The sequence below is a fragment of the Lagenorhynchus albirostris genome, chromosome 16 (assembly GCF_949774975.1).
Source record: "Lagenorhynchus albirostris chromosome 16, mLagAlb1.1, whole genome shotgun sequence".
NCBI classification, from domain to species: Eukaryota; Metazoa; Chordata; class Mammalia; order Artiodactyla; family Delphinidae; genus Lagenorhynchus; species Lagenorhynchus albirostris.
Genome location: NC_083110.1, coordinates 50717948 through 50742828, shown reverse-complemented (window position 1 = coordinate 50742828; position 24881 = coordinate 50717948). Strand labels below are relative to the sequence as shown.

At 40.6% G+C, this 24881-nt stretch overlaps 1 protein-coding gene across 5 annotated transcripts in view; it reads right to left on the bottom strand.

Moving 5' to 3' along the window:
* EXOC6 (exocyst complex component 6) overlaps positions 1 to 22759 on the bottom strand; it is a 205402-nt gene extending 182643 nt beyond the window's left edge. For 2 of the 5 annotated variants that reach the window (XM_060126179.1, XM_060126181.1), the window contains exon 1: positions 22567 to 22759. In XM_060126179.1, coding sequence (XP_059982162.1) covers positions 22567 to 22679 — 113 coding nt within the window. In that variant the 5' untranslated portion in view covers positions 22680 to 22759. Of the gene's footprint in view, positions 1 to 10396; positions 10520 to 22566 lie in introns of those variants that run through there. The other 3 variants (XM_060126180.1, XM_060126182.1, XM_060126183.1) reach the window with 2 other exon arrangements.
* Positions 22760 to 24881: the final 2122 nt, after the last annotated feature.

Genomic DNA, 24881 nt, shown 5'->3' with positions numbered 1-24881 from the left:
GCCCAGTAATGCCTGGGAAGGTATGCACCCCCCCAGCAGTCACACACTCTGGGGGGTAGCCTATAGCCAATGAGAGGTTGTTGGAGGTGGGAGTAAAAGTTCAGCCCCATTGCCTCAAAGTGGAACAACTCTGTGATATCATTCTTTTATTTTTTTTATTTTTTTAATTTTTGGCTGCACTGGGTCTTCATTGCTGCACATGGGCTTTCTCTAGTTGCGGCGAGCGGGGGCTACTCTTTGTTGCAGTGCACAGGCTTCTCATTGTGGTGGCTTCTCTTGTTGCAGAGCATGGGCTCTAGGGGCACAGGCTCAGTAGTTGTGGCACACGGGCTTAGTTGCTCCACAGCATATGGGATCTTCCCAGACCAGGGATTGAACCTGTGTCCCCTGCATTGGCAGGCGGGAATCTCAACCACTGTGCCACCAGAGAAGTCCCTGTGATAGCACTCTAACTCCAGAGCTCCTCCTGGAATCAGGCTGAGGCTAGACTTAAGATGAACCCACAGTTTTAGATCTCCTCTACTCTATCCTATTTCCCTCACTCCTACAGGTTTCATCTGAAAGTACTGCCTCAACAAATTACTTGCATAAGGGGGGAAAAAAAACTACCACTGCAAAGGGGACCAGATTTAATTGGATTAGACTGTGAAACAACTTATGCCCCTGAATACTGTTGAAAACAATAAAGCAACCAGCCAGCAATTACTGGACTCTAACATCTCAGTGTGATATCAAGATAAGCAGGCAGGGACTTCCCTGGTGGTCCAGTGGTTAAGGCTCCATGCTGTCAATGCAGAGGGCATGGGTTCAATCCCTGGTCAGGGAACTAAGATCCCACATGCCATGGGGCATGGCCAAAAGATTTAAAAAAACAAAAGATAAGCAGACAGCTTAACAGAGAGATCAGGGAAAGACATAAAGAGAATTCTGCTAAAACCACTGTCATTCCAGAGTGACTGTGTACATGCCAAGATTGTGCCCTCTGAGGAGCCGCAGCAGAGGCTTCACACTGTGAGGGAAATACACTTGACTGAAATAGTCCAGCCTAACCACTAAACAAACAAACACAAACAAAAACAAGCTCCAGGGACTTCCCTGGTGGTCCAGTGGTTAAGACTCAGTGCTCCCAATACAGGGGGCCCAGGTTCAATCCCTGGTCAGGGAACTAGATCCCACATGCATGCTGCAAGTAAGAAGTCTGCATGCCACAACAAAGATCCCGCATGCCACAGCTAAGACCTGGCACAGCCAAAATAAATAAATAAATTAATTAATTAAATATTAGGGGAAAAAAAAAAAGCCCCAGAAGGTGGTTGGGGGGGTGGGGGTGGGAATCAGTATCAAGAGTTGATAAAATATACTGTCTAAACAATTTAGTTTTCAACCACAACAACGAATTATGAGATAGGCAAAGAAATAGGAGACTATGACCCACACACAGGAAAAGAAACAGGCCCTGTGAGAGGGCTTAGATGGTGGAGTTAACAAAGACTTCAAAGTACTAGGTTCATAGTACTAAAAACAAAACATGCTTAAAGAAGTGAAAGAAGGTATGATGACAATGTCTAATAAAATAAGAGACTATTGACAAAGAAAGAGAAATCATAAAAAAGAACCAAGTTAAAATCCTGTAGTTGAAAAGTCAACAACAGAAAAGAAACACTCATTAGAAGATCTCAACAGTAAACATAAATTAGCAGAAGAAAGACTACTTAAACATAGACTAATACAGAATATGTAATCCAAACAGAGAGAAAAAAGAATGAAGAAAATGCGGAGCTTCAGAGTAACGTGAACAGCGTTAAGCACACCAACATACACATGATGGGAGTACCAAAGTAAGGAATAAAATGGAGCAAAAAGAGTATCTGAAGAAATAATGGCTGAAATTTCCCAAATTTGATGAAAAACATTAAACTAAACATCTAAGATGATCGAAAAACTACAAGAAGGATAAATACAAAGAACTCCATACCCAGACACATCACAGTAAAAATAATGAAAGACAAAGGAAAAATCTTGAAAATAAGGGGGAAAAAACCACATATAAGGGAATCCCACTGAGATTAACAGCTGACTTATCATCAGAAGAAATGGAGGCCAAAAGGCAGTGGGATAATATATTCAAAGTGTTAAAAGAAAAAACTGTCAACTAAGAATCTTATAATCAACAAAACTATCTTTCAAATAATGAAGGCGAAATAAAGACACTTGCAGATAAACAAAGACTGAGGGAATTAGTTACCAGCAGACCAGCCTTACAAGAAATACTAAGAGAAGTTCTTCATAATTAAAAGAGTGAACCCAGATGGCAATATGAACACATACACACACACACACACAAGAACACCAGCAAAGGTAACTATGTAATTTTAAAAGACAGTATAAATGCATCTTTCTTCTCTTAACTAATTTAAAAAGCAATTGCATAGGACAATATGTACATAACTGTATTGACAACATATAGAAACATATTTGAAAATAACAGCACAAATTAAGTATGTGGGAACAAAGCTGTAATGGAATAAGAAAATGACACAACTAAAAACTCAGCAACAAATAAAGAGAATTAGAAATGGTAAATAAGGCTAATGTAACAAACTCTATAAATATACTTGCTCTCTTTCTCTCAGCTTCTTTGAAAAATAAAAAGTTATATATAGCAACAAATGTAACACCATATTGTTGTGTTTGTAACATATATAGATGTAAGATATTACAATAATAGCACAAAAAAGGGAAAGAGGAAACAGAGTTAGATAGAAGTAATGTTTCGGTACTTCACTAGAATTAATTTAGAATTAATCTGAAGCTGATTCTGAGAGCAACCACTAAGAAATAAATTTCTTTTAGACACTGGAAAAAAATCACTGAAGTAATTAAAATGTTACACTAGAAAATATTCACTTAATAAAAAATAGTAAAAAAAAAAAGTCTGGGGGGACAGAGGAGCAAAAAGAAATGAGACATACAGAAAACAAAAAGTAAAATGACAGCTATAAATCCAACTATATAAATATTAACATTCAATATGAATGGATTAAACAGTCCAGTCAAAAGTCAGAGATTATCAAACTGGATAAAAAACAGATACATCACACTTTAGATTCAAGGATAAAAATAGGTTGGGGCTTCCCTGGTGGTGCAGTGGTTGAGGGTCCGCTTGCCGATGCAGGGGACATGGGTTCGTGCCCCGGTCCAGAAGGATCCCACGTGCCGCGGAGCAGCTGGGCCCGTGGGCCATGGCCGCTGGGCCTGCACATCCGGAGCCTGTGCTCCGCAGCGGGAGAGGCCACAACAGTGAGAGGCCCACGTACCACAAAAAAAAAAAAAAAAAAAAAAAGGGTTGAAAGTGAAAGGATAGAAAAAGAGTCAATCAATCAAGAATATGTAACAAGTATACACATTTATACACCTAACAACAGAGCCCAAAACACGAAGCAAAAACTATCCAATACCCAATAATGGATAGAACTAAGCAGAGCCCAAAACACGAAGCAAAAACTATCCAATACCCAATAATGGATAGAACTAAGCATTATATCAAAAAGGAAGTAGAAGACTTTGAACAACTATTATCTAATGAGATCTAACAGACATCTATAGAATCTTCCACCCAACATCAGGATACATGTTCTTCTCAATTGCACGTGGAACATTTTCCAGGATAGACCACATGTGAGGCCATAAAACAAGCCTCAATGAATTAAAAGGCCTGAAGTCATACAAAGTATGATCTCTGACCAAATGCAATGAAATTAGAAATTAACCACGGAAGGCCGTTTGAGAAATTCACAAATACATAGAAATTAAACAACACACGTCTAAATAACCAATGACTCAAAGAAGAAATCACAAAGGAATTTTTTTTTTTTTTTTGCAGTACGCGGGCCTCTCACTGTTGTGGCCTCTCCTGTTGTGGAGCACAGGCTCCAGACGCGCAGGCTCAGCGGCCATGGCTCATGGGCCCAGCCGCTCCGCGGCACGTGGGAATCTTCCCGGACCAGGGCACGAACCCGTGTCCCCTGCATCGGCAGGTGGACTCTCAACCACTGCGCCACCAGGGAAGCCCCCACAAAGGAAATTTTAAAAATACTTTGAGATGAATGAAAATGAAAAAACACAATACCAAAACTTACGGGATGATGCTAAAGCAGTGCTTAGAGGATTATTTATAGCTGCAAAAACCTATATTTAAAAATAAGAAAGATCTCAAATCAATAGCCTACCCTTCCATCCCAAAACACTAATAAAAAGGAGAGCAAATTAACCTAAAACAAGCAAAGAAAAGAAATAAAGATTAGCTACAAAGGAAATAGATGATAGAAAAACAATACAGAAATATCAATGAAGCGAAAAGATGGTTCTTTGAAAAGATCAATAAAATTGACATTTAGCTAGACTGACCAAGAAAAAAACTCAAATTACTAAAAGTCAAGAATAAAAGAAGTCAGTATTACCAATCATACAGGAATAAACAAGGTTACAAAGGAATGCTATGAACAATTTTATACCAACAACCTGGTAACCTAGAAGAAATGGACAAATTTCTAGAACAACACAAACTACCGAAACTGGTGCACTAAGAATAGAAAATCAGAACAGACCTATAACAAGAGATTGGATCAATAATCAAAAACTTTCCAAGAAATAAAAGCTCTGGTGACAAATTCTACCATCTATTTAAAGAAAAATTAACACAATTCCTTCACAAACTCTTCCAAAAAGCGGAAGAGTAGGGACACTCCCTAATTCATTCTATGAGGCCAGCATTACTGATAACAAATCCAGATAAAGACATCATAAAAAAGAAAACTACACACCAATATCCCCTATGAATATATATGTAAAAATACTCAGTAAAATATTAGCAAACTGAATCCAACGTGTTAAAAGGCCAAATGGAATTTATCCCAGGAATCTAAGAGTTATTCAACATTAAAAAAAATAAATGTGATACACCACAAAAATAAAACAAAGGGAGAAATAAAAACACATTCATCTCAATTGAGGAACACTAACCAACTCATTCTATGAGGTATTATTCTCATGCCAAAACCAAAGACATCACCAGAAAATAAAAGACCAATATCTCATGAATATACATGCAAAAATCCTGTACAAAATACTAACAAATAGAATCCAGCAACATATAAAAATGATTATACACTATGACCAAGTGGGATTTATTCTGCAAACCCAAGGTTGGTTTACATCTGAAAATTAATTAATGTAAAACACCACTTTGATACAATAAGGGACAAAATCTACATGATCATCTCAACAGAGGCAGAAAAAGCAACCGAAAAATTCAATGTTCCTTCATAATAAAAACACTCAACAAACTAGGACTAGAAGGGAACTTCCTCAACCTGAAAAACAGCATCTATGAAATTCCCATAGCAATATATGAGAGTGCCAGTTGTTCTACAACTTCACCAATACATGGTATGGTCAGTCTTTTATTTAGACAAGCCAATAGTGTGGTGGTTTACCCCGTAGTTTTCATTTGCATTTTTCTAACAACTAATGATGTTAATCTTCTTTCCATGTGCTTATTTGCTCTCTACATACCTCCTTTTGTGAAGTATCCATTCAAATCATTTACCCATTTTTTAAACATATTTACTGGACTATAATTACTTTACAATGGTGTGTTAGTTTCTGCTTTATAACAAAGTGAATCAGCTAAACATATACATATATCCCCATATCTCCTCCCTCTTTCGTCTCCCTCCCACCCTCCCTATCTCACCACTCTAGGTGGTCACAAAGCACTGAGCTGATCTCCCTGTGCTATGCGGCTGCTTCCCACTAGCTATCTGTTCTACATTTGGATTTACCCATTTTTTAAATGAGTTGTTTGCTTTCTTATCCGTCAAAGACTTCTTTTATACATTCTGGATGCAATTGTTTTTTTTTTTTATCAGAGATGTGACTTGCAAATATTTTCTCTGTGTCTGTGGCCTGTCTTTTCATTAACAGTGTGTTTGAAGACCAGATGTTCTCAATTTTGATAAAGTCCAATTTATCAATTTTTTCTTTTATGTATTATGCTTTTGTAATAGTATCTAAGAAATCTTTGCCTAACCCAAAGTCACAAAAATTTTCCCCCGTAGTTTTTAGGAGTTTTATAGTTTCGCATTTAATGTTTAGGTTTACGATCCATTTTGAGTTAACTTTTAAATATGATGCAAAATACATTTAAAAGTTCATTATTTTCCATATAGATATCTGACGTTCCACTACTGTTATTTAAAAAGACTATCTTTTCCAATGAATTGCCTTTACATCTTTGCCAAAAATTAACTGACCATGTGTGTAAACCTATTTATGGAGTCTTCTCAGTTTCACCGATCTATTTGTCTAGCTTGATGCTAGTACCACACTGTCTTGATTACTGTAGCTTTATAATAAATCTTAAAACCAGGTAATGTAAATTCTCCAACTTTTCATGTTTTTCTAAGTTACTTTGGCTATTCTAGGTCTTTTGCATTTCCATATGAACTTTAGAATCAGTTTGTCAATTTCTACCAAAAAAATTGCTGGATTTTTATTGGGATTGCCTTAAATCTAAAGACCAGTTTGGGGGAAATGACATCTTAACATTATGGAATCTTCTGATTCATGGATACAGCATATGTGTACACTTATTTAGGTCCTCTTTAATTTCTATTAGCAATGTTTTATAGTTTTCAGGTAAAAATCTTTCACATTGCTTGCCATATTTATCCCTATGAATTTCATATTTTTTGATGCTATTTTTTATTTCAATTTTTGATTGTTCATTGCTAGCACATAGAAATACAATTGATTTTTGCATACTGATTTGGTGTCCTATACCCTTGCTAAACCCACTTAATAGTTCTAGTAGCTTTTCTATATATTCCATAGGATTTTCTCTATAGATAATTACATTGTCTGTAAATAAAGATGATTTTCGAATCAAGATTTTTTTTCCTTATCTTATTATACTGGCTAGGACCTCTAGTACAGTGTTGAATAGAAGTTGTGAGAATGAACATCCTTGCTTTATTCCTGATTTTAGGAGAAAAGCATTCAGCCTTTCACCGTTAAGTTTAATGTTAGCTACAGGTTTTTCATGGATGCCTTTTTTCAGGCTGAGGAATTTCCATTCCTCGTTTCTGAGGGTTTTTATCAGGAATGAATGTTAGATTTGTCAATGCTTTCTCTGCATCTATTAAGATGATCATAAAATTTTTTTTAGTTTAATATGAATTACGTCAGTTGGTTTTTCAAGTGTTAACCAGCATGCATTCTTGAAATAAATCCCATTTATTATTTTTATATATTATGGATTTAATTTGCTAAAATTCTGTTTAAAGTGTTTTAGTGTGTGTATTAATAATACTGGTGTATAGTTTCCTTTTCTAGAAATGTTTTTGTTTAGTTTTGGTATCAGGTTAATGATGACCTCAAAAATTGAAGTTTATCAATTTTACTGATCTCAAAGAACCAGGTTTCAGTTTCACTGATTTTCTCAACTGTTTTTCTATTTCCTATTTCACTGATGTCCACTCTGATCATTATCATCTTTCTTTGGCTCTTTTGGATTTCATTTGCTCTTTTTTTTCTAGTTTCTTAACTTAGAAGATGAGGCCATTATTTTAAACCATTCTTTTCCAGTAAAGGTGCTTAGTGTATTTCTCCCTAATTATAGATTTAGCTGTATCCCACAAATTTTGATATGTTGTGTTTTCATTTTATTCGTTCAAAATACTTTCTAATTTCTCTTTCCATTTCTTCTTTCATCCATGGGTTATCTAGATGTGCGTTGTTCAGTGTTCAAATATTTGGGAATTTTCCAGATACTTTTCTACTGACTTCTAATTTAATTCCATTGTGGCCAAAGAACCACATCATATGCCAGGCCCTGTGAAAAGTGTATAATATGCTTCTCATTTAATCACCTGGCTTCCTCCAGGAAGACTGATCTGATAAAAAGTGAGTCAGGAAAAGGTCAGGCTGAAAAAAATCTGCCAATAAGAAAAATAGTATTAATAATAACTATAACAACATAAGCCTACATGTCAGCTAAAACTTAATTGAGAAATAACAACAAAAATTAATCTTAATGCTGAAATATTTATGGATGAACTGCTGTCTGGGATTTGCTTCAAAATAACCCAGGGTGAGGAAGAGTGGAAATGGGAAGAGATCAAATGAGACTGGCCAGGGGTTGAAATGAAGCTAGACGATAAATTCATGTGGTCCATTAGACTTTTCTACTTTTTAAAACACTTAAATTTCCCCATAATGAAAGGTTTTTTTTAATTTAGTATTAGCATGTCACTCAGTGAAACCTTGGGAAAAGATAACAGTAGCTTAAATTGTTCAAGAGAAAAAACCACTAATAGTGCCTTCTACATGTGTGTGCAAAGAGTCTGCTTATAAATGAGAGATGACAAGTGTATATATAGGATAAATATGAGTCAACATAGTTCGCTAAAAAGAAGAGTGTGGGTTTCAACAAAGTGAGCAGGTTACAAAAATGTCCAGCAAAATAGAACAGAATGATAACACCATGAATACATATATTCTATTTGTGTCACAAGAATCTCTCAATATACAGTTGACTGTTGAACAATGAGGGGTTAGGGCCTCGGACCCTTCATGCAGTGAAAAATCCACATATAACCTATAGTCAGCTGTCCATACACTGGTTTCCTCCATATCCCAGGTTCCACATCCTCGGATTCAACCAACTGTGGATCGTGTAGTACCACGGTATTTGCTATTTAAAAAATTCCAAGTATAAGTGGATCGACAGTTTAAATCCATATTGTTCAAGAGCCAACTGTATTTCAAATTTTTCTTCTAAGTCAATTTCATCTGCTATCAAGGATACTGCCTAGCACATTTTCTCAAGAAGAAGCATCTCCTTCATAACCATTTTCAAAAATGGACTGTTCTGATAACTATACCACATACTGTACTCTTTCAGTTTCACCATGCAGTGAGGAAAACAAAGCTTCCTTTTAGTCTATGATTTCTACTTTCATTACCAAATGCAGAGTTTTATGAAAAGAATTACATTGAAAAATTAAGAAAATGCACTAATTATTCTTATCATATCATAAATGGAACTTCATTTGACAAAAATATATCAGATGCCTACCACATGCTCCGTGTTAGGCATACAGCAGTAAACAAATAGGCAAGGTCTCTAAGGTCCTGAGCTTTCTGGGCATCTAAACACCTACCCCTCCCCTGTCTACAAATAAAGAATCAAGGTCCAGAGAAGTTAAATGATTTTTGCCCATGACCTCACACTTCATCAGTGGTTAGACTAGGGTAAACCAAGAACCCAGGTCTCCGGATTATCAGAGCAAGGTGGATTTACATCATAACTTGAACTGGCTTCACTTTATACTACATCCTCAGTCCACAAAATATCCAGCGCTCCATTTCTAGGAATGTATCCTGAAGAAATAATAATGATTAAAGCCCAACGAGTCCCAAGTTCCCGAAGTGAATAATAATTTCATTATCATCACAGAGAAAAATGAAACCTTATGTTTAAAAGGCACTCATCCTTGAAGAAAGTGCCTAACGCTCTAATGGATCACTATAGTACCCGGCTAATATTCTATTAGGGCAGCAGGTATTCAGTCTGGAATATTCATTGTTCTTGTACTATTTTTAAAGGGTGGAGATTCTTTTTAAAATAAACTGAGAAATGCATGCAAAATTAATGAAACGTTCGTAAATAAGTAAAAGCTCCCCAGGCTTGTCGAGCGAGCGCACGGTCACATCAGCGCGTTCCCGAGCGTCAGCTCCTCCCCTCCAGCCCACGCTCCCTCCTCGCCCACTCTGGCCGCGCGGGAGGGGCGATAATGGTGCCGGCGTCTCCCGCTCAATTTCAATTCTCCCACGCCCTCGGCAGCCCAGCTCGCCAGGGTTTCCACCTGCGCGAGCGTCGGTACCTCGGTCACGCCGGCTGTCGGCACTTAATCTTCGCCTCCGCCACGCCCGCAGCCAAGCCGCCCCCGGCCCCTGCACGATCCGAGAGCCAGGAAGCCCCAGGCCCGTCCTCGAGACCCCAGGCCAGGGCCGGGACTGGACTGCGAAGGTGGGGCGGCGCCGCGGCTCCAGGGGTCAGAGGCGCCTTGGCAGCCACACCCTCCAGCTGCGCTGTGACAGCTCCCGCGGCTGCGGCGGGCCGCGCCGACAGGTGTAGCCTCCCGTGCCGCCCCGCCCCGGTCCCGGCTCAGGTCCCGGCCAGCCGCCCTGAAGCGCCCCCACCTGCCCGCCCGCCCCCTCGCGCACCACCTGTCTGGCCGCTCCGCGCGCCACCGGCGGCGGACGACCCGCCCGGCTCCCGACGAGCGGCCGGAGGGGGCAGCCCGACACCCCGGGAGGATGAGAGCTTTACCGGAGGGTGGGCCCCACGCAGGCGGTGTCGGTGCTCTGGATCTCCTGCAAGATCCGCTCGTGCTCCGGAACGGTGCCCAGACCTTCGCCGCTCTCCGCCATCTTGGCTGGAAGCTGAGAAGCCAGCGAGGCGCGGCGCCGCGAGAACCGCGGGGGCGAGCGGCCTGTGGCGCGAGCGCGAGGGGGCGGGGAAAGGGGCGGGGCGGGCGGAGTGGGGCGGTCAGCGCAGGGGCGCGCGGGTGGCGTGGGAGGCAGCGCGCGGGCCCGCGACCAGGTGTCGGGTCTCCACACCTGCGGGGAGGCCAAGGTACTGCCGGGGGCGGCGGGGAGTGGAGACGCATCACCTCCAGCTCTCGCTCGGCACTTGTCCCTAGTTGCTGTCCATTAACTGGCTGGGCTTTAACATAGATCCCTGTATTCTGTGTGCCCGACCCTCTGCTACGCGCTGGGGATACTTTAGTAATGAGGGAGGTCGACAATCTGTAATAAAAGCTACGGGAACGTTTAACAGGGAGGCCTGATGTACTACTCTGGGTGGTGGAGAGTCAGAGAAAGGAAACCGTGTACTCAAGCAAAATGGTGTGTGGGAGTAAGATTTATTTTAGGAATGAGCCAGGAAGATCCCAGCTGGCGACTGCTCTGAATGGATTCCTGTCCCTGCCCGCGGGAAGTCCACAGAGGCCAGTCAACTTGGAAATAAATTATAAGCGCCAGAAAAAGTAAATGACGTAAAACTATGACACCTTATGGCAAAGATAAAAGTGCAATGTGTGATTTCATGCCAAAGTCCTAGAACCCAAGTGCCCCCAAGTTGCTGTGGCTGGGATAAGGCGTGGAAGCTCTAGAGAGCAGTGGGCATCAGCGAGATGGGAAAGAAAGGCAGGTGGCTTGGGCAAAGGTACTAGTGTAGAAGAGTTCTGTTTAGTGAAGTGTTTGTGGGACGCTGAGTAAAGCAGTTTGTCATGGTCAAAGCAGCGACTGAGAAGGTTAATCAGGAAGAGAGTACATACCTAGCCCTGAGGGACAAATATTTTCTGGTCTCCATTAATCCAGGGCTCTGAATGTCCCTTTGAGTCAACCAAGCTCTTTACTATACAGCTGTGTAACTCACTCCTTCAGTGAGCTTTTTCTAGAAGCTTTATACTACTTCCATCCTCCTCCCACAAAAATCCTGGGAGATGATATTGCATAATAATTAAGAGCATGAGCTCTGAAGACTGGTGTCTTCAAGTTAATTCCCTGGTCCTTCACTCCACAGCTGGGTGACATTGTGCAAGAACCTAGTCCCTTTATAATTCAGTTTCCCCATCTGTAAATGACCATAATAGTACTGTCTACTTCATTTTGCTGTCCCATGTTGTGTTAGCTTTCTATTATTGCTGGAACAAATTATCACAAACTTAGCTTAAAACAACTCAAATTTATTATGTTATAGTTCTGTAGGCTAGATGTCTAATATGGGTCTCACTGGGCTAAAATCAAGGTGTCAGCACAACTGTGCCCTTTCCAGAGGCTCTAGGGTAGAATTCATTTCCTTACCTATTTCAGCTTCTAGAGGCCTTCCACATTCCTTGGCCCATGGCCCCCTCCCTCAGTCTTTCAAGCCAGCAATATTGCTTCTCTCTGACCATTCTTCTGTAGTCACATCTCCCTTTGACTCTGACCTAGGCCAGAAAAGATTCTCTGCTTTTAAGGACCCATGGCATTAGGTTTGACACAACTCCGTAATTCTGGATAATCTTCTACCTCAAGGTCTTAACGTTAATCACATCTGCAATATCCCTTTTGTCATGTGAGGTAATATATTTGCAGATTCCAGGGATTAGGACATGAACGTTGTGGGGGAACCATTATTCTGCCTGCCACACTTAGTAAGGGCCCAATAAACATTACTAACATATATAAATGTTCTCCTTCCTATTGTGAAATTTCTGCCCTCCTTGGAAACTTCAACTCAGATTTATCTCCTTCATAAAGATTTCCCTAATGAATCACAACCTTCTCCACTGACACTAGATTCAATGTAGCACATATATCCATTCCACCAACAACTGTTTTAAGAGTTTGCACTTGTTTTGATTAGTTCCTTTTTATAATTTGAATTTTGTTTGTTCTATACAGTTGACCCCCAGGGAACTGAAACACGGCTGACCTCAGTGCACACTGGCTTGGAAGACTAAGGAAGCTCTGCTACATCCAAATACTTATTCTACCAAGAAACCCTATCACAAGCTTGTTTCCACTGTCCTGATGGTACAAGAGAATCCAGATCTTCTCTGGGTAATCTCACTTCCACAAGCTGTGAAAATATACAGGAAAAAAAAAAAGAAATCCCTTCCCAAGTCCACCAGCATTTTCACACCATGTTAAGATCCTTAAGTTCAGAGATGACTTTTTTTTTTTTATTTTGCAATTTCTTATAGTTCCTCATAGAGTCCTGCACATGGCTGAGAGAAAGTTGGAAGGTCTTCAAACCGGACAATGCTGAAGTTCTGAAGCCATTGGAAAGAGTTCAGGATGAGTTAGAATGGAGCATTCCAAACAGGTCTGAGTACGTAGGAGTTTAATTAATCCATTATTGGTAACAATTAGGAATTAAAACAATATCAAATTGTAAAAAGTTTCTTCACACTTGCTCTTTATATGTTGACATTAAATATAACATCTCATAATATTGTGTATTCAGTTGCCTTAATAGAAATCTGCAGCACAAACAAAACGTTGCCTCAAACTCCCTGATGTTCACTTTTATCAGGAGCCTCAATGCAAGAAATGATATTTATGGACTTTTGTCAGAGGATATAAACTTCATCCATTCCTCTGGTTATTTAAAATTTTATCCTTGGATGGAGCCAAATACCTGTACCTAGACCCTAGTGTTTTGGCCCTTCATACCACTGTTTTTCACTGAGTAGTAAAAAACTGAATTTTTTTCTTAGCAGACTGTGTCCTCAATTGCTGAGGCACCACCACCTGGTGTTAGCACATCTGAAATGCAGGTTCAGCTCTTGAGAGGGGAAAATAAGTCTTTTGAAAATTGAACCTGAAACCCTAGCATAAGATCCGAGAACAAATTTTTACTGTCCTACAAAGTGAACAGAGAGCCAGTTCTCTCTGCAGGAAATGGCAGGCTATCTTAGCTCAGACGATGAGCAGGACCAGAATGCACCGTTCTGAAGCGTAAAGCAAGGTGAGGAGACATGTGGCACAAGCCAGCTTCTTATTTGGCAATGCCCCATACTCGTGGGGCATTCCTTTCTGGAGTGTTCATTACCCAGACCTTTTCCCCTTCTCTTCTCCAACCCTGGTGCCATCTATCTAAACCCAGCTCCAAATGCCCGTGCCCTGGGAAGCCAGCCCTGCTTACATACTCCTCACTCCTGGCCTGTTTCAACACCTGCCCATAGAGATTACCTCAACGTTAAGTGGCAGTATCTTCCCCTCAAGTCAAGATGGAAGGAAGTCCATATACCACTTCTCCTTCTGAAACAGCTCTTGCTGGTTCCCTCTGTGGCTTCTGACAATTCTGTTAGTACCTGAAGTTTTTGCTAAGAATTTAAAGCTAAATGTCCTCAATAGCTAACTATGTAAATTTTAATTATGGACGTAGCTATAACAAACACATTTATGTGAAAAAAGGCCTAAAGGGCTACATTTCTAAAAGGCTCCAAAACGAAGAATTTCAGCTATAGGTCAAAATAAAAACCATAATAGCTATTTACTGAGCACTATTTGCTAAGCCCTTTATATTATCTAATTTAATCTTTAATAATTTAATTCATAATTTTTTTGGTAATTAAATTAATACTAATTTTACTAAAATCTAATTTCACCCTCTAGCGTACTTTTGCTATCTCCAATTTAATTTGAAGAAACTGAGACTTAGAGAGATTAGGTCACTTGTCCAAAGCCACACAGCTAGTGAGTTGGAGAAGATGGAGCTAGTAAACTGTTCCTGTTTTTCCTGTTAATAAAAAAAAATCAGATAAGAAGACTGTTCCGATGTTGTTTTACCCAGGGAATAAATGACTTAGTCTGGTCTGAAGAGGTTGGGGGCAGTAGGGCACACTGGAAGACTGCACATGCATGTTGAGTTCTTTTGGGAGCAGTGGATATTGACTTCCAGAGATCCACCCAAAATCTCTCATCAGGACTCCCGGGAGGGAAAAGATGTATCAGGAAGACTGACAGAGCAGGAGACTGGCAGAGCAAGAGACGCGCTCTGTGTCTGGCAGGAAACTAACCAGCAAAGTAAGGGTTTAACCTGTAGATAAAATCTTAACCATTGACGACTTATACTTTGAGCCGCTTGTCTACAGACTAATAAACAATCTTGGGAAAGCCCCTCCATCAGAAGGAGGCTGTAGAATGCAGCTGCCCAGGTCTGGCATTTAAATGTTTGGGTTCAAATTCCAATTCATCTCTTACTAGATGTGGGGCCTCGGTAGAGTGACTTAACTTGTCTAAGCCTCAGTTTCTTCAAGTGTGAATTGGGAGCAATAATAGTCCCTAGCTCACCAAGTGGTGTGGCGATTAAAGGAGATAATATAGGTATAATGTTGCATGAGCATTGGAGACGAGGATTATCCAACATTTGTTATTAAATCAGGAAGCCCAGAATTTAGCTTCCTCTTTGGTAAAATAAAAATAAAAACCAGATACAATATTGTTCTTTTTTTCTAACTATTAACAAAATAGCCTAATTTTTTATCAGAGTTCTCTGAACCTGAACCTCATGTTTTTTTTCTGAATGCTCGATGGGAGGAAACTGCCTGAAAGTTGTTCCTGTTGTGGCTGGGGAACCAGGGCCCTGTCTTTGGGTTAGACCCTTGGTTCTGGATCCACTTTAGTGAGCCCTCCGGATCTTGCTTTAAGTCAAGGGTCTCTTCATTGTCCTTGGAGGCACACACATCATAGTGCCGAACAATCAGCGAGTCTGTCTCCATTTCCAGGCATGGGACAATGTCTGTATAGTTTACTACCAGCCCAGTTACTATTTGTTAAATAAATAATCCACATGCAAATACTTCTCATGTTAAGCTTAATGTTGTAAAAGCATGTTTCATGAGGTAGGGTACAGCCCTACAGAAAGATTCCTTTCTCACTCCTAGGAACCCTATAGCAGACTTCCGGATCTTTATCCTCTCAAGACTTTGCTAATATCATTCAGATGTTTCTTAAAGAGTTTAAGAGCCTTTGTTATATAATTGCAGAACTTTATCAAAATGTAGAGTACAGGCAGCCTTTATATATTGGCTCTTATCAACTAACCCTTCCCTGTGCCTTTTAGCCACTCTTTGGGGCTGTCTTGTCAGCGGCTTTCCTCCAGCTTCTACCTTGTTGGTTCAGTGACCCCAGGTGGCCATAGTCTGTAAGTGCAAGAGAACATGAACAAAGCCCAGCCAGGCCTGGGAGGATTCCTGCCGCAAAACTGTGTCCAGGAATCTGTTCCATATCCCACAGGGGAGAACAATAGAAGGAAATCTGAAATTGAAGCCAAATAAAATCAGTTTTTCTGAAATATGGGCCAGTCCTCAAAGAAGTTCAAAAGTAATTAGCCCCAGGTTCTCTTCATTCAACAACTGCTTTTATTGAACGCCTGCTCTGTGCCAGGTTCTGTGCTAAGCTCTCAGAGCTGGCTCATCCATGCGGGGCCTAAGAAGTTGCTCTTGGGTTAATGCTCTGCCATCACCATCTTGTAATTCTTAATAATTTTTTGAACAAGGAGGCCTGCATTTTCATTTTGCATTGGTCCTGTAAATTGTATCACTGGTCCTGCCCTCAGAACGATGTCCTGAAAGCACCATTACATTGCTCATCCCAAAGCTAAACATTTTAAAGTCCACTAAGCAATTAAAGAGCAACAGTATTTTCTCTGAATTCCATTGTCTCCTTCCTCTCCCCACGGCACCCCAGCGCCAGCTTATGACACCATTTTCTCTTCTCTTTCCTCTTTCTTTCCTCCTCATTGTTGGCTTTTTATTCCTCACTCTTTCCCCACTTAGCTTTTCTTTATTGCCTTTCGCCCTCTCTCCCTCTCTTCTCACTCGTCCTATTTTTTTTCTTCTCTCAGCAAAAAAGGATTTAGAAATGTAACTAATGTAATGTAATGAAATGTTAATAAAGATAATAATAGCTGACATTTACTCCCTGGCCCTCCCTTTTGTAAAATAGGATCCCTGGACCTCCCTATCCTTCACCCTGATTTGTTATCCTTCATAGCATTTAGTACCGCTTTTTAATTTATTTTTAGCTCTTCACTAAAATGCCAGCTGCCTGTGAGCAGGGAGTTTCCAGGTCTCTTGATGTTGCTATATCAACAAGACCATTGCCCATCCTCCACCACTGCCTGCCACATTGGAGATGCTCCATAAATATTTACTTAATGAATGAATGAGCATTTGCTATGTATGAGCCACTACATTAAATACACATAATGCCTAATTCATATAAACCTTTCAGTAGTTCTATTAGTAAGTTGTATAGAGGCAAAATTTGAACACATGTCCTTCTGGCTCCAGAGCCCATTCATTTAACCACTAAATAAACAGAACTGTCTCCCTGCTTGGAATACTTAGTTCCCAACATAAAAAAAATGTTTTTTTTAACTTCTCTCTAGTGTTCTACTGAAGATCAAGCAGCTAATGGTATTATTTAAGTGTTCAGTGCAAATGTGGCAACTACACAGCCCACCATCATCAGGGACCCCAGGCTTTCCTGAGGTGCTGCAGACGTGGCAGGCCTCAGTCATGATTAGGCCCACAGTTCTTCCTGGGTTCCATTTTATACCCACAGCATGCTGCACACTACACCACTCCCATGAGAGATTAAATGAGGTCATGATATTACATTAGCATCAAATATAAGAATTAGTAAATAGGATTTTGAAAAGGGATACCTCTCTCCCCTGAATATTAGGCAACCAAAATAAAATTTACATTACTCAATATTTTCCCCCTGCTCAGAATTTCAAGATGTTGTGAGTGCTTGTTTACGTCAACACTCTAAAGTAGATATTATATTATGCTGGAAGATATATCCCGGATGTAAATTAGACATAATAATAGCTAAAATATTGAACATTTACCATGTGCTAGGCCAGCATTGTGCTAAGCACTTCAAATATATTTGAGATAGGTTTTATTATAATTCCCATTTTATAGTTTCAGAAAGTATGGCCAAAATCAAATAACTAATAAATGCTAGAGCTTTGATCTTAACATACTTAATGAAATAAGATTTAATAGAAACCTTACATTTCTGAAGATAAAAACAGCAAGAGCATCCTAGAATGTCTACAGCTGAATTTAACTAGTTATATTTTTTAGTATGTCATTCTAAGATTTTACTGTGTTTACAGTTTAGGTGGTTGTTTTTTGTTGTTGTTGTTTTAATGTTTTCTGTTCTTTCCTAAAAGCATGTTATCTTCATTCTTAAAAACATTAAAGTCAAAGAAATAATAATATCCTGTTTGCTCTTAAACTGTTAAAACTTCATGGTCAGCTTTTGGAAAAGAGCCCGAGAGAGTCTGTGAGTACAAGTGTAAAACAATTATGTTATCATAAAACAATTACAAAAATTTCTTCTGGTACGTCATCATGTACAATTCCCCTTTCCTCCTATTTTTCCCAGCCCTCGGCAGGGCTTTCTTTGGATATGTCCTCTTTTTCTTCCTCCCACTAACACTGCACTGCCCTTCAATCTCTTTATCTCAGTCTCAGCTCTAGCAATAAGACACACTGTAATTTCTGAATTCAAATTGGTTCAGACATGTTATGATTTCAAGACCTGTTCTAAGAGGCTAACAACACACCTGCAGGAACCTAAGAGGCGTAATGAGCCCAGGCTATATCCAGGTATGAGAGGGTATCCATTGGGGCCCAGGTCTAATGAGCGAGGCCTGGCAGCAGGACGTTCTAGTGTGCATATGACCAATGTAAGGATGCTGCTCTACTGTGTTATCCTAAGACCATAGCTACCATTGCTATTTTATCTCAACATGAGGATTCAGAAAACCACTACCAATGCATTGGAATTGATATACTACTAGTTGAAAGCTATTAACTATCCTTGTTCAAGGAAGTTGGTAATGCTGAATAAGGCTGAATAAGGTACAAGTGTTGTAGTTTCTTTTCTTTTCTTTTCTTTTCTTTGGCTGCACCATGGGGCAAGTGGGACCATAGTTCCCTGACCAGGGATCAAACCCGTGCCCCCTGCAGTGGAAGCATGGACTCTTAACCACTGGACCGCCAGGGAAGTCCCTGTAGTTTCTTTAAGCATGGCTCCAGACAGCCGGTAAGCCTACCAGGGAGAGGCACGCCCCCTAGAGGCAGCATCTGGCAAGGAGTTGGGCATATCTAGGCCAACTGGAGGGACTGGAGTAAAAATAAGAAAACCTAATAAGGATGAGAAAATCTAGTGGAAATTACCATATGGTGGTAACATGATAAAAACAGTGATGCCCAGGGCAAAAGGATTAGGGTAGCAAAACTAATTCCAGACCCCACCTGCTCATGAGTTTTAGCCTACCAAGCATCTGCCAGCCAGGTGATTTTGAACGCCCAAAGCAAAGCCATGCTAGGACAACACAGGCACTAGCAGTAGGCCTTTCTTCACATTTCTCCCTTTTCTTTGAAATTCAGTCACTGTCTGCATGGCTAACATCAAATTCCAATTTGCCACCCTGGAAATTTATTCCCCAATTCAATTGTTAGAGCTGCCTGAGATGTCTTTATTGGGTATTTCATTGGCAACACAAATAAAACATGGAAAAACCATAATGTCTCAACTCTCCCCTAAAACTCTCTCTCCTTTAAAATTAATACTTTGGGCAGTGGTCCCATTTCACACATAGATGACAACAAACACAGGACCTCAGAATCATCTGATTCTTGTCCACTTTTCCAGCAAAACAGAAAGAAGACCAAAGGAGTTGACTCAAGGGGCCCACTGGGAGAGTCAGGCAGGAGACAGGATGGGAGCAGCCTTGTATGAAGTCAGGAGGTAGGCGGAAGGCAGCCTGGGCAGGTGAATGAGACTATGGCCATCGACAACATGAGTCCCGGTCCCAGCAACCCCCTCACGACTCCTAGGTGGAGGAGACCCATTCTCTCAGATGATGGTGGGGCTAAGTGTGCCAGGAAGCCTTGCACACCCTGTTAAAGAAGGGCTGTTGAGCCATCCTTAAAGGACACTAGCAGAAATCATCTCTGGGTTTTGAGTTCCTGAGCTCTCTGAGCTCACCTTGCTAGAGAAACAAACCCCACCTGACCCTGATCTGAACACTGACCTTGAGCAGGGCCACCTCAAAAACAAGGTGGGCGGGGAGAGGAAGCTAACAGTTTAGGATTTTACAACAGAAAACGTCTGTAGGAGTAATGCCTTTCTTCTGTGACAGGGAAGGACAACTAGGAGAATTCTTGGATATTTTCTCTACCTCAATTCCCAGGTGCAGGGCTTTCCCTGAGAATGTTTCTCCGCTGTATTCCCAGCCCCATCCTCTCAATGTCCTAACCCCCCCCTCACTGTCCGTTCCAGCCCTTGGGCCAATCTCCCTCCAGCCAAACTTCTTTTCCACCCTCTCTGCCTTTAGAACTTGTAACTATTCAAATACTTTAGCCTTCTCTTCTTCCCCGAAATGATGACTTTCTCCCTGGACTACCTTCTTTCTTTTGCCTCGCAAGGTCATCATTAGTTCAGAAGCTCATACTAGTCAGTTCAACGAATACTTATCTAGCTACTGTGTGCCAGGCATGGTAGAAGCTTCTGCAGAGGATGCTAAGATATAAGTAAGACACAGGTTGTGCCCTCAGGAGTCTTTAGCCTGAGAATGGTTATAGTATAAAATACACACACACACACACACACACACACACACACACACATCCAAGTGAGTCAGAATAAATGCCCTGGATTCTTTGGGGCTTCAAAGGACGAAACGCTCACCTGTGGTTGATGGATCAGAACATTTGAGCTGTGCCTTGCAAGATGGGCTGGATTTGGGCAGGCGGAAATAAGAGTGAAGGATAATAAAGGAAAGGAACCATGAGCACGAGAAGGAAGAAAATCTCAGGGCATATTATCAAATAGTAAACACTCCAGTTTGGCCAAAATGGAAGTCCTGTCTTTATTTTCCAACCCTCATATTTGGCCACATGAGCTGATTATGGTCCATAAGAGCAGTGAACCAGAATAGGTGACATTGGAATATCAATGACATGCACAGGGATGTGTAGAAAGGCGTCGAATGCTAGCCTAAGAGGTCTTCATCTAATCAATGATTACAGCAACAGTTTAGGAAAACTAATTTTGGTGACTACTGTCCCAATTAAAGACTTGTTAGGAGCTCTGTTCTATCTTCCAAAATAACATCGAGGTGTTTTAACAGTAGCCTTTGGAAAAGACGGCTCTTACTCCTCATTCAATAACCTAAATCAGGGCTTCCCTGGGGGCGCAGTGGTTGAGAGTCCGCCTGCTGATGCAGGGGACATGGGTTCGTGCCCCGGTCCGGGAGGATCCCACATGCCGCGGAGCAGCTAGGCCCGTGAGCCATGGCCGCTGAGCCTGTGCGTCCGGAGCCTGTGCTCCGCAACGGGAGAGGCCACAATAGTGAGAGGCCCGTGTACCGCAAAAAAAAAATAACCTAAATACAAAGCTAACAGTGGGCATTCCAGGTCCACTGGTGGTGATGACAGGCAGCACCTGGAGAAAATATTTGTGCTGTGTCTACTCTTGTGATGCTGGGAGAGTGCTGTGACTGCCAGATCTAAACCAATTCTTTTCTTCAAGAAGACCAAGTACAAGACTGGGGATATTTGCCCTCAGAACAGAGGGTAGGACAAGAACCAAAGCAGGAAGTCAGGTCCGGTACCAGAGCAAGACTAGCTGTTAGTTCCAAGGATGGATGAAACCTGTAGATGTTGGCCAGGGTTGTGAGACCAGGAGAGAAGTAGAGGGGGTCAGGGGTGAAGACCAAGGGCTCTAAGGCAGCAGTAGCAGCAGAGGCCACAGTAGTTAACACACATCCAGGCTCCCTTTATCCCCCTCTCATGTTTCCCTTTAGACTTCTGACCTAGCCACCAGGGAGATGCACGAGTTTTGAGAAGATGCTAGTACGGTATAAAGTATGTTCCATTTGGAAAAAATTACCAAGTTTCCTATTAGTGAAAAGCTTTAGTTTGTTCTACCTATTGAATAGGGTAAAAATCACCTGCCCTTCTTCAAGGATGTTCATGACGCTCAGATAAAATGAAGATGTAAGGAACAGCTATAATGGAGCTGTAATTATTTTTCAACTGCACCTACATATTGACAGCCCAAGAATCAACAAATAAATATCAATATCTTCCCATACCCCCAACACTACCCTGGGCCGTTTGAAAAGATTCAGAATTTATTTAATGCAAAATCAAATTTAAACATTTGGGAGAAATTTATTCAGATTTAAACTGTAGGATTTCAAAGCATTTTGTCCTGGATCTTTCTGAGACTGAAAAGACAAGAGCAAAAAAAAAAAAAAAAAAAAATCCTTTCACTTAATCTACAAATATTAGTCAACAAATATTTATTGTCTATCACTGTCACATTCAGTGATTGCCATCCTGTTCCCACACTGATAAGTGTCAGGTACAGGCAGACAGTCAAAAAGACTTAAAATTTTAAAACTGCCTGTTTAACACAGAGATACATGGTCTTTCATTTTAATCCTGTCCTTGAACTATGCAAATTAATCCCCATCTTAGCAAAGAAGCTATTTTTAAATCTTATATAGAAATAAAAAATACATATCCGAAAGGTCACTATATACCCAAGGGCAGCAACAATACAAGTAAGCATTGTACGTTTTTTTCCTACAACTCACATCCACTCACATATAAATGAGTCTCAATCTATTTGGAGTTGGCATGAGGTCCTTTTTGATCACTTGAAAGTCAGTTCTATTTTTTAACCTTGTGGTGATGAATCATGAAACAAATACAATGCAAAAAAAGTGGATTATTTATTTACTGTCATTCCTCTAAGGATAAAATTTTGAGATTAGGTATGTGCAGAGTTGTAACCATTTTTCAAAATTTATTTTTTATTCTGTTTTAGAGAAAAGGATAAAAAGAAGTGAATAAGACTACCTTATGACCACTGAAGAAGAAACAACAAAATATAAAGGAGCCCTACCTTAAAGTAGCTTCAATGGGCAGCTCAAAAGATTGAATCTCAGCCAGGACATTCTCATAGGTTTGATCTGGGTCTTCCACCAACATTGCTCCTGATTTTCCAGCCGCAGACATCAGATTTTAAGTGCCAAACAGTTGTAATTTATAAGAGAAATGCAGTTTTCCTTATAATTATGACAAGGATTCTGTGTTCACTCAGAGTAGCAGCAAAAACTGAGCTCACTGTCTGACTTCATGCTATCAAAATCCTTGCTTCCAAGAATGTTGCACAGCTGTTGCTGTCCTGTCTCTACTTATAACATTTTATTTATTATTAACCTTGACACAGTTCAGAAAGTTCCTGCCTGATGCCTGCTGTATTTATTTACTTGTTTCTCAAAGACAGTAACTGCAAACTTTGGTAGGAATTAGAAGAATTATACTATAAAAAGTTATTAAGTACAATCGACTTGTTAGGGAACATATTATAATGTTATTTATGCTAATTACACCATTGAAGCTATGCTCCTAGTTATTCCTGCAACTATACCCTTGCCCACAACCCTGAAATATATAACAATCAGAGAAAAACATAACAATCCTATAGGATATAATTTTGAGGTCACTGGGCAAGCACCTTGGTTCCCCATCTGTTTCACTTCTCCACACTACTCACTGCTGTGTGAAGTTCCACCATTATAGAGCCATTCCTTTTTTTGTCTCCTGTTCAAATACAAATGCTCCTGGAAGTAAATTTTAATCCTTATCAGTCATTTATGCCTTACTGTGAGTGAGTTTGCTAGATCCTTTCTGCAGGATAGATTTTGATGGGGAGGGCGAAAGCATGAAGGTGCCAGGACGTTAAGGGGCCTGGTTGCCACTGAGAGGAAGAAAGTGTGCAAGAACTAGAGGCCTAAAATATCAAGGAAAAATGTGGCCGACAGCCAGCCCCAAGCAGGCCTAAAAAATTAAATGGGTACATATTTCCCATTACCATTTGTACTAGATCTTCCTCAATTCTGAGTTTAACCTCATGCTTTCTTGCCCCGTACAAGAAAGTGGTTATTTAAGGGATAAGTAGGGACTTCCCTAGTGATCTAGCGGTTAGGACTCCGTGCTTCCACTGCAGGGGGCATGGGATCCATCTCTGGTCGGGGAACTAAGATCCTGCATCTCACATGCCTCGCAGCCAAAGAAAATAAAAAATAAAGGGATGAGTAGTGACATTCTTCCATATGAATCTACTTTTTTAAAGTTTTTACCAGATTTGTTAATAATGCTCCAAAAAGAAGTTGAAGTTCTTTCTCCTCAAAATGTACTATTCATGTAACCACAAGGCATATGTCATAAATTGCATCCACTTTTCCCTGCATCCATATCCTTGCCAGTGCCTCACCGATTGTCCCTCCATGCCCCAGGACTTTGGGCTTAGCCCATGAGTTCTGCTGGCCAATGATATATGAGCTGAAGTGACAGTATGTGAGCTCCAAGCCTGGGCTTTGTAAGGCCTCACATACTTCTCTTTGCCCACCTGCACCTCTGCCATCACCTGAGAAAAACATGCCTTGGCTAGCTTGCTGGTCCAAGGAGGATGAGAGATGTATGAAGCAGGGTCATCCCGACTGATCCACAAAACTGCAAGGAGAAGCTTATTTTCCCAACCAGCTGCAGCATTCTGATGCAGAGCTGCTCACCCTAGCCCCAGCCAGATCAGCCATGCCCCAAATACCCACAGACACAGGAGCAATAATGAATGATGGTTCTTCGCAGCCACTGAGTAATGGGTTATACGCAGCAATAGCAAACCAATGCAGCATTCTCCACCTCAATTCCACCAATAGGCTCAACTCTTAGCCCTAGTTTTCCTCCATGGCAGAATGGAAGAAATGCATTAGGAATATGTCTAACACCATTTCCCCTTCTCCAAGACCTGACACAAAACAGTAATTTTCTATCTTGTATTAAAGTCATTTATGTGCAGGGTTTTTAATTTATACCAAATTATCAGATTATTTAAGAGCAGAATGTCTATTTGATTTGTATTTGTATTCCCTGTAACACAACACATGGTCCTGTGTAACAGTAGGTGCTCAAGAAATGCTTATTGAATGAATAAATGATTGACAGCAAAGCTACAAGCTAAGAGTTACTTCTGCCTTATGCCCAAGTGTTGGTCCAAATGATGCAAAAATATGAGACTTCCAGATTGAATTTATCAGACTATGAGAATACATAAATTCATGATGGGAAATCAGTCTGGTCATAGGAGAGTATTGGTCATCACTTTATTATATAGTAGAGAACAACTTCATAGGTAATGCCACATACACATGAACA